This window comes from Lemur catta, chromosome 7 (genome assembly GCF_020740605.2).
Source record: "Lemur catta isolate mLemCat1 chromosome 7, mLemCat1.pri, whole genome shotgun sequence".
NCBI lineage: Eukaryota > Metazoa > Chordata > Mammalia > Primates > Lemuridae > Lemur > Lemur catta.
In genome coordinates, this window is record NC_059134.1 from 85,347,385 (window position 1) to 85,361,223 (window position 13,839).

The 13,839-nt window shown below is 45.8% G+C and overlaps 1 protein-coding gene across 1 annotated transcript; it reads left to right on the forward strand.

Moving 5' to 3' along the window:
- Positions 1-1,191: 1,191 nt before the first annotated feature.
- On the forward strand, positions 1,192-3,683 carry FJX1 (four-jointed box kinase 1). Its single transcript, XM_045556645.1, has one exon. It carries the CDS (start codon positions 1,447-1,449, stop codon positions 2,758-2,760), a length of 1,314 nt encoding a protein of 437 aa, XP_045412601.1. The 5' UTR covers positions 1,192-1,446; the 3' UTR covers positions 2,761-3,683.
- The last annotated feature ends 10,156 nt before the right edge of the window (positions 3,684-13,839 follow it).

Sequence of the window (13,839 nt, forward strand, 5' to 3'; positions counted from 1 at the left end):
TGGAAGAAGATGTGTTGGGGGGTTGGTTTTGTTTGCCTCTTCACCACCTCCTTATCATTTCTTTTTCCCTTAAACCATTAAGCCAGTAAATCAACTGCAATATGGGGGTTTTTTTTCTTTCATTTGCTTAATTGAAAATCACACTTGGGGGATAAAATGACTGGTTAAATGACAGTACGTTTAAAAATTGAGAATGCCAACTTGATAAAAATATTCTCCATGGAGGGAAAAAATCAAGTGGCATGCGGCCAGGAGACCCGAGTTTGACTTTTAGCTTCTCTACTTGCTAACCGTGGAATCTTGAGCAAGATACATCCCCTCTCAGTGCCTCAGTTTCCTCCTGGGTGAAACAGTATCATTTATTTTGAGAAGTCGTCCCTGACAACTCTATCCCCCACACGAGGTCGGATCCCAGGCTACCTCCAAGCAGCAACCTGAGCGTCCCACTGGAAGGTAAAGGAGCACTGGGCCCCAGATCTGCGGATGTTACAGCTCGTGTGACCACAACCGAGGGCAGTAGCTTTGTTGAACAGATGCACGAGTGAATGGGAGCTGGCCAAGGTGCTCCACATGCGCGTGCACAGGGAGGTTTACTTCCCCGGGAGTCCCTTGGGAAAGGCGGAGCGGCCAACCTCAAAGCTCCCAAGTCCGCAGTGACTGGTGGTAGTGAGCGTGCTCCGAAAAGGCGGTGTCGGTTCAAAGTTGTGGCTCCAGACGGTTCCTTTCTCTGCTGGAGTCACATCCTCTGTGGCTCGGAGAGATTCCCAGGGATTTACATAAGGCTGAGTGAATCACCCCGTCCAAAACCGGAGAAAGGGGCCCGCCCTGATTCTCGCCCAACGGAACCCGGAGCGCGGTGGGGCTCTGCCCGAAGTTTGCCGGAGACCGGGAGCTGCCCAGGCGCAGGGACCCGGCGACCACCCCACCCCCGCGAGCGCCCAGGACGCGTCTCTCCCGCCGGGCCCCGGACTCCGGCTCTGCGCCGCCTCCTCCGACGCCCCCGCGCGGGCGCGGCCAGTCCGGCTTCCTCGCGGCCCCTAAGTCCCCGGCCGAGTGTGGGGCCGCCTCTCCCTCCTGGAAGGAGCCATCGCCGCTTTAAGGGGAAGAGGAGGGGAAGGGGCGGGGGAGCGGGGGGCGGGGAGCAGCGGCGGAGGAGGGGGAGGGGGATCCCCCTCACTCCCACGTGGTCCGGGCGCCTGTGAATCGCGCCCACCGGAGGGTCTCACAGCGAAATACAAAAGCAGCTGGGAAGCGGCGGCGAGGCGAGTTCCCAGCGCCGGGCGGAGCGCCGGACAGAGCCCCGCAGCGCCCGGCGGCCGCGATGGGGCTGAGACGCCCGAAGCCCCGGAGCCAACAAGCTGCCGGGCCCGCCTCGCCGCCGGGACCCGGGTGCCTGGGCTCGGCTTGAAGCGGCGGCGGCGGCGGCACCGGTGCGGCCGCGGGAGCATGGGCAGGAGGATGCGGGGCGCCGCCGCCACCGCGGGGCTCTGGCTGCTGGCGCTGGGCTCGCTGCTGGCGCTGTGGGGCGGGCTCCTGCCGCCGCGGACTGAGCTCCCCGCCTCCCCGCCGCCCGAAGACCGACCCCCACGGCGCCCAGTCGGGAGCGGCGGCCCCGCGCCCGCACCTCGCTTGCCTCTGCCTCCGCCCCTGGCGTGGGACGCCCGCGGCGGCTCCCTGAAAACTTTCCGGGCGCTGCTCACCCTGGCGGCCGGCGCGGACGGCCCGCCCCGGCAGCCCCCGGGCGAGCGCAGGCGGCACGTGCCAGCCGGGCGGCCCCGGCCGGAGGAGCGCGCCGCGGTGCACGGGGGCGTCTTCTGGAGCCGCGGCCTGGAGGAGCAGGTGCCCCGGGGCTTTTCGGAGGCCCAGGCGGCGGCGTGGCTGGAGACGGCGCGAGGCGCCCAGGTGGTGGCCCTGGAGCGCGGGGGCTGCGGACGCAGCTCCAACAGACTGGCCCGCTTTGCCGACGGCACCCGCGCCTGTGTGCGATATGGCATCAACCCGGAGCAGATCCAGGGCGAGGCCCTGTCCTACTACCTGGCGCGCCTGCTGGGCCTCCAGCGCCACGTGCCGCCGCTGGCACTGGCTCGGGTGGAGGCGCGGGGCGCGCAGTGGGTGCAGGTGCAGGAGGAGCTACGCGCAGCGCACTGGACCGAGGGCAGCGTAGTGAGCCTGACGCGCTGGCTGCCCAACCTCACCGACGTGGTGGTGCCCGCGCCCTGGCGTTCGGAGGACGGCCGTCTGCGGCCCCTGCGCGACGCCGGGGGCGAGCTGGCCAACCTCAGCCAGGCGGAGCTGGTGGACCTGGTACAATGGACCGACTTGATCCTTTTCGACTACCTGACGGCCAACTTCGACCGGCTCGTAAGCAATCTCTTTAGCCTGCAGTGGGACCCGCGCGTCATGCAGCGCGCCACGAGCAACCTGCACCGCGGTCCCGGCGGGGCGCTGGTCTTTCTGGACAACGAGGCGGGCTTGGTGCACGGCTACCGGGTGGCAGGCATGTGGGACAAGTATAACGAGCCGCTGTTGCAGTCAGTGTGCGTGTTCCGCGAGCGGACCGCGCGGCGCGTCCTGGAGCTACACCGCGGACAGGACGCGGCGGCCCGGCTACTGCGCCTCTACCGGCGCCACGAGCCTCGCTTCCCCGAGCTGGCCGCGCTCGCCGACCCCCACGCTCAGCTGCTACAGCGCCGCCTCGACTTCCTCGCCAAGCACATTTTGCACTGTAAGGCCAAGTACGGCCGGCGGCCGGGGACTTAGCATCACCCGGAGGAACAGAGAGAGAAGCGGGACTGGGGTATGGATCGTGGGGGAAGGGCCGTTGCTTCTGCTTCTGTCTGGGACCAGCCAGCCAACGCCCAGCCAGTGGCCCGAGCGTGAAGGTGTCTAAAACTTCAGCTTCACCCACCTGCCCCCTTCTTTCAATCCCATGCTATTTCCTTTCAAAGTTCTGGGTGGACGAACTTATCGAGGCGGGAAGTGTAACATTCCCCTCCACCCAGCTTATAAAAGGATTCTTTCCTGTGCCAACGCGGAGATTGGATCCGAAGAAATTGGTTGCTGGGGTTTGGCCCCCCAGTGGCTGTCCCTGTGGGAGATGCACCCCATTCTTGGGCCCCCTCGTTCTCTTTCCGAAAAAGGAAAACTTCCGTTTGAGCCGTTGAGCTAATTCTGCGATTTCCTACCAAATGCATCGCTGGTGGCCCCGTAGCAGGGCTGTGACATTGGCTGGTGGAGCCCCCTTCCTGTGTTCTCCCTTTGTTCCAGCGCCGAGGTGGTGAGATCACTGTTCCAAGCAGGGGAACGGCTCCCCGTAGGACAAAGAGAGCAGGACCTCCAGACTCGGGGGAGCCCTGCCGACCCAGCTAATTTGTCTGACTCATTCCTGACCTCCTGTCATTTGGCCCTGAAGGCTATGAATTCAGGGCCGGCTGTATGCACTGAGTCAAATAATGAATTTCGTCTTCCTCCCCCGCCCCCAAGCGACCAAAATTTTGACAATGATGATGCTCACCAGAAGAAAAAAAAAAACAGTTTCATGCACTTTATTTCGTTTTTATTTTAATTTTTTATTAAAACTTTTTTATTTGACAGAATTTGCCTTCTATGTATATATGTGCATAAAGTGTGGTGTAAATATACTAAACAAACTTATATTTCAATAAAAAGGAGTTTAAAATTTAGAATTTAATTCCTGTGCTTTTAACTTGTTTGGGGTATCTGCTTTCAGAATAAGCTTTAGGCTTTCTCCCTTGTGGATGTGCTTTTAAAACAAAGGATTCATCAGTTGTGAACACAGAACTTATAGAATTCAACAAAGACAAGAGCAGATTCCCTGTCTTCACTCAAATGGACCCTAGTGCTGGAAATTTCAGTTCAGCCTAGAATGTGGGGGGAGATAGGAGGAAAGTGTTCTATTTCCTGGCAAATAAAACTTAGATATGAAAGGATTTCAATGTAATATATTCCTTTATTAATCATTTGGCAAATATGATAGAACCAGATGTGGAGACTAAAATGTGACAAATGCCCCCTTTTTAAAGTTAACCACAGTGGTCACATGTTGCACATTATTTTCAGCATTGTAATTACCGTGCATGGCAATGTATACAGACAATAAGCTGAGACCATATTGCAAACAGGTAGAGAAAGTCATAAATTAATTCTTCTCTTTAATCTCCTGGCATAAATTCCATTGCATTCAGGAGATCGTAATCTCCAACATCTGGACTCATCCAGTTGTCTGAGATTGTACTGTTTTCTGGGTACTAACTGCAATGGTCCCCTCCCAGCAGCTGCTGGGAGACCATGAAAGTGTACAGGACTTTGTGTATGCCATTTGGCCCTTTACTTTGCCATTTGGCCCTTTACTTTTTTAGGACTTCAAACTTAGAAAGTCTCTTTGGATTTTTTTACCCACGAAAAGGTGGTTGGTTTTTGTTTTACAGCCCATTGGTGTTTTATTTTGGCATTTTATTTTGTATCTGGGCCCAAGTGATCTTGCCTATTATCTTCCTTTTATTTAATGACCTTTAACTCAAAGCAACTTTTGGTTACAACTTTCATAGTTTTTTATTTGACTTGCATCTGTAAACCTAGGGTTTTATAGACTCATGAAGCTATTAAATCTCTGTGGGTTCCCCTTCTGACTGCATTACAAAAGTAGTGTGTAATTTAACTGTTTAATGTCATCCTTAAGTTTTCAATGCCTTATGCTAAGCCAGTCTTAGCAGAAAAAAAGTCCATAAACTGTGGTGTAAGTCAAATTTTTCACAATATAGCCACAAAATGTACTAATATTTGCAAATATATCTTTTTTCAAGATATTTTTAGTGTGAGACCTCATATAATTTTATGCCTTTCAGAAAGAAACATTTTCCATTTCTGATGATTATTTACTATTAATTTGCCACCTAATTTAATGGAGGCTGTTGGAAGAAAATAAATATTCAGCAACCTGTATTTTTTACCCAACATGTTCATCAAGGAAAGCAATGAGCAGAAATAAGTTAGAAGTTTCACAGATTGCACAGGAAATGTGCCCTGACTCCCATGTAGCTTCAGCACTGGTGAGTTCTGGGCCAGCAACATTCTCCACATTCTTTCTGCACTGCAGTTCCAAGCCCAGACTTGCTCTTGGTTAACCCAGAGCAAGAAACTGAGCATAATTTAAATGGCTTTTCTCAGATTCTTTAGTGAACCATATCTGCCTGTTCAAAAAATAAGTTTAATTACATGGTGGAGTTGTTAAGGGAACCAAGACTTAATTACAGAGAATGGGTTTTAACTGTTGCTTATTCCTGGTGGATAATCGGTAGGCTGTGGCACAGAAAGATCAATTAAAGTTTTGCCATGGTCAGTGAAAGATGCTAGGGACAAAGGATTTTTCAAATTAAAAAAAAAAATGCAGGCTACAGTGTGATTTGGAAAGAATAACAGGTTTTGCAGGCAGACCATATTCTGAATTCTTGTGCCTCACTTGTTTACCTTTAGCAAGTCATGTAACTTAGTTCTCTCATCTCTGAGATGGAGAATCGATCAGAATACCGTGGGATTTAAATGTTAACATATAAAACACACAGACACATAATAGGTACTCCAAAAAAAAATAATAACCTCACTTCCTATTCTTCTTTATTTATTTTTATTTTTGTTAGAGATAGGATCTCCCCATGTTGCCCAAGGTGGACTAGAACTCCTAGGCTTAAGCCATCTCCCACTTCAGCCTCCCTAGTGGCTGGGACTACAAGCACGTGCCACCACATCTGGCCAATTAATTTTTGTACAGATTGAGTCTCACTATGTTGTCCAGGCTGGTCTCGAACTCCTGGCCTCAAGTGATCATCCCACCTTTGCTGGGACTACAGGCATGCACCACTACACCTGGTGGCCCTATTCCTGTTTTTAAAAAACTCATGCCCTTCTTATGCTTCAGTAAACTTCTATTAATTGTCATCATCAAAGCCAAATCTGGCTGTTTCCAAGGTCAGGATCAGTTTTAGACATACAGTAATAAATTAATAAATTATTTATTGAGGACCCTCTTCCAGCACTGTGCAGGGCACTAGTTCATAAGGCCAAGGGCACAGCTTTGCTCTCCACATGGCTTTGAGTGGGTGGTTTCAGGACCAAAGCAGACCCAATGCACCAAGGCAGCTATACTACAAATATATGAGGGCGGTTTAAATTTTCTTTTTAAAAAGCAGATGGCTTTTTGCAAATCCATCACCACTTCTGGAAAGCTTCAAGAAGTGATGAATCTTTGCAAGAACAATCCTTTTCCCAATTCCTTCTGCCAAGAGAAAGTAGGCAGTTGACCTTTTCTCCCTGGATTTGACTGTTGATTAATTCACTTTGTCAATGACATAGTTCTAAACTCGATTAAGTGTACTCACCCTCCTGTCTTCGAATCAAGAAGAAAAACAAATTATTTTAACACATCTCAACACATCTCAACCTGCCTACAACTGAAGGTAGGAGAGTCCTCTTAGAAGACCTAGAGGTTGATAATGTGGATTAAATGAGTAAATATTTATAATATTCTCAAAGTTGTGCCTGGCACATAGTAAATGCAACATGTTTATTAGTGAAGTAGATCATTTCCCCTCTAAGTCGAAACCAGAGGCCATTGAGTCCCAGGCAGGATCCTCTTTCATAATCCTGGCCTATTTCTGCAGTTATAGAAAACTATCCACATGCTTTTTTGACGCAGGAGAATCAGCTAGAGTGTGAGTCTGGCAGGAATTACCTAGAGCCCACAGTTGTCATCTGGTTGTCTTGTTTCTGAGAATGCCCTCTACGTGCGATATCGTATGTACGCCCCTCTTTTTCACAGAGAGGCTGCAATTCTATTTCTCATGTGGCTCATTAGCTCCAGGGAGCAGTGAGCTGTGGAACTCTGTCCCTTCTGAGCTACCAGGAGCTATCCATGAGTCATGGATCATTCAAGCCTGGGCACTAATTATTTTTCCCTCTACACACCTGCCCCATCCCACACAACCACTGATCCCAAATGGTAGAAGGGCAGCAGGAGTGCTAGAGGTGGAGAAAAGGGAGTCTAGTTGGTCCAGAAGCAAGGAAATGTTCCAGAACACAATAGAATGCCAGCTGCCAGGAGGGAATGGAAACCACAGAACAAAGGTTGACTTCCACTCTTAGCATATTTTGATCATTAGATCTAACGGAAAGGATACTGGAAGTCAGGAATCCAGGCAACTTCTGACTCACTGTGTGACTTGAGAAAGACATTTCCCCTCTCTGGCTCCACTTGTTATACCTGGAACAGGAAAGTATTTGATTAGATTGGTAATTTCTAATTTTGGGGACCAGAACTCACACTAAGACACACACACACACACACACACATGCTCTAATACAACTGAAACAAATGTTTCACAAAACATATGGATAACACTTTTTCTCTTTTACTCAATGTTATTCTACTTCACCTCCTCTACTTCCTAATGTTATCTGTGATTCTCTAACTTGATTTCATAACTCAAGAGTGGGGCACAGCCTGTACTATGTGAAACACAGGATTAGATGATCAGTAAGCTCCCTTCTAGATCTAAGATTGTAGGGAAATTCCATTTATAACCAGTTTACCACCTACTACAAATTTTTCCCCAAAGGCAATACAAACAAACTTCAATTTTGTACACTCTAAGAACAAAAGACTGTAGTGCTTTATTTCAAAATGTAATTGGGAGAACTGCTCAAAATTTTCTTAGTGTCTTTTTATAAATACTTTAAAAATCCCTTAAATGTGGGAAGTAACTTTCAGTCTGTTCCAACCATGTGTGAGCAAATAGTGCTTTCAAGTAAAAAAAAAAAAAAAACAAAGAAACACATAATCCTTTGCATCTCTGCCTCAACATGGCCCAAGGACGACTCAAGAGGACAGTTTCTTTTCTGTGTATTCATAAAGATCAGATGTAGGAGTCATAATTTTTTAATGTGACTGTTTTACCAGTTTCTCTTTCTGTGTCCTGCTGTGGGGGAAACTGCATTAATAAACTATGTCTCAATACTGCCTAGCTGGAATTTTTTTCTCTGCAGGACTCCACCAAATATAGCTAGAGGAATGCTCATTTTATTTATCTTTTCAACTTTCTTTCCATTTTGGATATGTCTTCTTGACACTTTTGAAATTTTTCTCCTAATGGCACCTTCATTTTTTTTAGGAGAATAGAGAACTAATTGTTCATTGAGTAACAACAACAAAAAAGAACTCCTTTTTTCTCTTTCATCAGTGCCATATGGTATCTTTTATGCTTTTAACAGTTATTTTACACCCTATGCAGAAAAATTAAGTAGCTTGTAGAACTGGCATTTGTCCAGTACCAACTCACAGGTTTTACTTTGCTGAGAAATTGTGGGTTAATAATAGAGAGGTGTCACTTTTAATTAGATGGCCCTAAACCATGCATTTGTCTTTGCCTGCTCACACCTTCTTCAAAATGATTTCTTTTTTAATGTTTAGTAAAGTCTTTGTCCCTCTTCCACAAATGGCCTGGAGAGGCAAGGTGAGTGGGGACTGACGAAAGTCATGATTTTTTTTTCAGTTGTGGTAAAACATATACAACATAAAATTTGCCATTTTAATCATTTTAAGTGCACAGTTCAGTGTCATTAAGTATACTCACAATGTTGTACAACCACACCACTATTTCCAAAACTTTTTCATCACCCCTCCCCCCGAAAAAACTCTGTAACCATTAAGCAGTAACTCCCCGTTCCTCCCTTCCTCTAGCCTCTGGTAACCTCTGATCTATTTTCTGTCTCTATAAAATTCTAGATACTTCATATAAGTAGAATCATACAATAGTAACCCTTTTGTGTCTGGCTTCTTTCACGTACGCAGCCGCCGTCATGGAGGCAGCATGATAGAGTGAATCAATATTGTGTGGGAACTGGCCGAACTGCATTTGAGTCTGATTTCCACCATTGAATAGCCCTGGAATCTTCAGACAAATTGATGAACTCCTCATTTCCCGCATCTGGAAAAGCAATACAAGGACTACACAGTCTCTAGAGTCCCTTTCAAGTCTAGAAAAATGCTGTGTTTTTATGTACAGTGACTACACAAACAAATTCCAGCCCTTAACTTCCAGTTTCTTTTTCCTACCTGCAGATTCAGTAACTTTTTAGGCACCTCCTAAAAAGTCCCAGACACTGTGGATGCTGTGGTGAGCAAGATAGGTAAGAATCTGCCTCCATGGAGCTTAGAGTCTACTAGGGGAAGATGGAAAATTGTCCAGCAGAAATGAAGAGTGATAAATGCTATCTATGGTAGGGGAAAGTGCTATGGGACCACGTTGTAGGACTTTGTATGCTCATCTGGAGAATCAAGGAAGGCTTACAAGTCAGCCTTGTGTTTATATCTGAATTTTAGGGAGGTTTGAAGAAAAGAAGCGTACAAAGAGGGAAATTTTCGTAGTGGTTCCTTGAATAACCTAAGGATGTTCTGCTGACCACAGGGAGTTATGATCTCTATAGCTTGTCTTGGAGGGTTGAAGGAGCCCCATGGTGGTCATTTAAACATTTCCAGCCAGGAGGCTATCTGATTTCTGCAATAGGACACACACTGAAATATTAATCATCTTGAGGTTGGGTGCATGGGGGCAAGTATGGTAGGAATTATTAATATCATGGGGAAATTAGTTTTGTCAATAATATTAATACTTGCTTTTTGCTGAATACATACTAACAAACAAGACTTCACGTTAGGCATTTAGAAGAGTTGTTATGAGGATTAGTAATGATAGCTATAGACCGCATATTTCTTTTACAGGTAGACAGTAAGGCTCAAAGGGTTTAAGTAAACTGCCCACATGGTGAGATGTGGGGCTGTGGCTTAAAGATAGATCTGTCTAGTGCAAAAGAGTGGGATATACTTTGCCTTCTTGTCTTTCTCATTTTTCTTCTCTTTTTTTATATTAGTCTTTTCTAATTGGTTTTTTAAAAGTTATTCTCTTTGTCTTTGGCATCCTGTAATTTCATTATAATGCATTTATATATGGCTGGGGTTTTTTGCCTGATAGGAACATGCTATATTTCTTTCTAAGAATTCCCTTTTTTTTCAGTCTAGAAAAATTCCCAGTCGTTTTCTCTTAAGTTATTTTCTCTTAAATTATTTTCTCTTTCTATTCTCCCCTTCAAGAAATATTATTATTAGGCATATGTTAGGTCAGCAGTCCCCAACATTTCTGGCACCAGGGACTGGTTTCATGGTAGGCAATTTTTCCACGGACCAGGGGGAGGAGTGGTTTCAGGATAATTCAAGCGCATTACATTTATTGTGCAGTCAAATCTCTCTGCTAATGATAAGCTGTATTTGCAGCTGCTCCCCTGTGCTAGCATCACTGCCTCAGCTCCACCTGAGATTATCAGGCATTAGATTCTCATAAGGAATGTGCAACCTAGATCCCTTGCATGCAGTTTGCAGTAGGGTTTACGCTCCTATGAGAATCTAATGCCGCAGCTGATCTGACAGGAGGTGGAGCTCAGGCAGTGATGAGAGCGATGAGGAGTGGCTGTAAATACAGATGAAGCTTCACTTGCTTGCCTGCCACTCACCTTCTGCTGTGTGGCCCAGTTCCTAATAGGCCACAGGCTGGTATAGTCCATGGCCCAGGAGTTGGGGACTGCAGTGTTAGGTCATCTTTGTATCCTCCATGGCCCAAACTCTCTCACATATTTTCCATCTCTGTTCCTTTCTGTGCTGCCCTCTGTCTTCTAATTGACTAGCTCTCTCTCTAATAATGTCTAAGTTGCTGCTTAATTCATCCCTGAAACTTTTTTTTGTTTTGTTTGTCCATCTGTTTAAATTCAATGACTATTTCTTTTAATTTCCAAAAGTCCTATTTGGTTCTTTTTCAAGATTTCCTGGCCATTTTTTAATATTGTCATCTTTTTTTTCTCTTGTTTTCAAGAATTTCCTTAATGTATTCAATTATTTAAAAGTGTACATCTGATTACTCCAGTATCTAAAGTTCTTGGGTGTTCTAATCCTGTTGTTTGTGTGTCTCCTGACTTTAGCATATAAAGGGCTGCCACATAAAATACAGGACACCCAGTCAACCTTAAATTTCAGATATGTAATGAACAATTTTTTAGTACACACATGTTACATGCAATATTTGGGAAATGCTTACATTGAAAATTATTTGTTATTTATCTGAAATCTAAACTTAACTGAATGTTTTGTTTTCCGAAATCTAGCAACCTGACATAGAGGCTTTGTATTTTGTAACCTGGGATTCTAAATTCATGTTCAGGCAGGATTTTATCTGTGAGACTCTTGTTTTATTTGGGTTGAACATATGTCCTTCCGAAGATGTTTTTGTTTCCCTGTGTCAGGCATCCCAGCGTTAAAGCCAGAATTGGCTCACTTTTATATTAATCACTTTAAAGTATAAATTTAAATAACAAACATATGATGACAGGAGAAATCTTCCCAGAGACTTTTTTTTTTCAACCTGAGTTCAAGCTAAGACAAGCAATCTCCTCTCACATCTCCCCTTTCTGGAAGGATAAAATTTTCCATTGAGGGTCCTGGCTTTATAGAGGGTCTTTGAAAGATTCAACTTTCCCTCCCACTGGGGCACATTAAACCCAATTTGATTACAAAGATCAGGCACATACACACAAAAAACAGGACAGCCCAGTTCCAGTTCACACCTATCACTCTGCTTTTGGTTCTCTCTTTGTTTTGGGTCCCTAGGGATTTTCCTTACATTTTTATGAGCTCAGCTGTGAATTTAAAAAGATGTTTGTTATATTTTATAAAACATTTATAGATGTTTTACAGAGGGAAGGTTTTTAGGTCATGTCATTTGCCTTATTGCTAGAAACAAAGTCCACCTGAGCTCCTTCTAAACCCTGCTATCAAAGTCTGCTTGCAATAAGATAGCCCTTACTTGAGGATTAGATGCCAGATTTGGTTATTCAGAGAGATTTCCCCACAGTGGAGACATTTGCTTTAACAGGATTTGACCTGAAATAATCCGTGAAACAAGTGACCCGGGAGTCAATAACAAATTTTGTTCTGTTTGCTACTAGCAAGCTTGAGATATAAACCAGAAAAATGATTAAAAGGGAAGCCAAAAGGAAAAGATTGGGAACATGAGGAAAGGGGAGGGATTGTTAAAAAGGATCACATGTGGTAGACAGGCAAGGGAGCAGCCTTTGCCTCTGTACATACAGCCCTCAGATTGACCTTCCATCAGCATCAGAGCCAGCAAAATGATGCCACCTTGCAGGGGAAAGAGCTAGTGCCTCTGCAGGTTACATTTGGGATTAAAGAAAGGCCAAGTAACTCCAGGGAAAATTACTTTTCATTTGCAGTCAGTGTCCTGCCTCTGCCACGACTCCCAACCACGCAAAGTCCAGCCACTGCCACTTGATCTTTGGCCGCTTGACACTGAAGACCACATTCTGCCAACCTTTCAAAGAAAACAAAGCCTCTGCCATCAAACATGACTCCCAGCCTTGCACTTCAGTGGCAGCACATTCAATTTCATCATTTAGTGAGCCTATCTCTAGTGACCTATTAGCAAAATCAAAAATGCTAATGAAAGATGAGGTTAAGCATCTTTGACTTCTCAAGGCATCGAGCCAATAAAAGATGTCCAAAGAACATTGCTGCAAGGCTCCCTTCTCCTCCACCTGTTTATAGTTGGGACCCATCCAAAGATCTCCCTGTAATATAAGATCGTGACCCAACTCCACATAGTGTCTGTCTTTTCTGATACTATGATCCTGGATGCATGACTCATGCCATAAAAATTATTGTAATGACTCTGGACTTAGCAATTCAGAAGTTGGTGCTCCATGTGAAATCCCTCTTGGGTTATTTTCAAGCGATTAGTCATGGCCCAGGTATGTGCTGCATGTATCAGTATAGTTATGTTGGTTATTAGACTATGGAAATACTTCCAGCTGAGCTGATAAATGTCTACTCCTCTGAGTGTACCCCTCCCACTTTCCCAACCACCTCAGCCCCCCTATCTTCCCCTGATCCTGCAATTAACAGGTTAACATCTGGCATAGCAGGAAGTTTCTTGAACCAGTACCCCAACACTAAGACCAATAGTAAGTTCCGATTGCCCCTGATATAATTTAAATAGCATCCCCTGGGTATAAGGTGTAATGGTTCAAATACATGGAACAGTGGAGTTGTCCGAAGCCCTATCTTTGGTTCCCTTGCTTGATTCAAAACCTTCATCTATTTGGCAAACAGACACTGAGCATCTATTCACGGCATTAATGTTTCCTGGCTGCTAACTTTGGGTCAAACACTGTGTTAGGTGGTGGGAACAGGTCAGTTAACTAGAGAGATATGGTTTCTGATCTTCTGGAGTGTAGAGTCTGGTAGAGGAGACAGACATTAAGCAAATCATTACTGTAATAAATGGGATGACAGGAAAATACATGGCCCTATGAGAGTGTTAATAGGGGACAACCTCACATTGGAGGTTGAAGGATGTGGCATTTAAACAGAGACCAGAGCAATGAGCAGAAGTCAGCCAGCGTAGAGGGGAAAAGAGGGAGTGGAGAGCATTTCAATCAGAAGGAATTGCATGTTTGAGAGCCTGAGAAAAGGAGCCTGCTGTTCGGAAATGAAAGGCCTGTGTGACTGAAGAGCGAAGCCCCAGAAGGGGAATTACACGGTTCGAGGCTGCAGAGGCAAGCAGGTAGCTACTAAGTGCCAGGCACAGAGGTCAACAGATGGAGATACCATGGCCCTTGCCCCTTAGGGAGGCACTGTAGCATAGTAAGAAAGGGCTGAATTGTGGTGGGAGACTCTCTGGGTTCAAACCCTGGCTCCTCCATTTT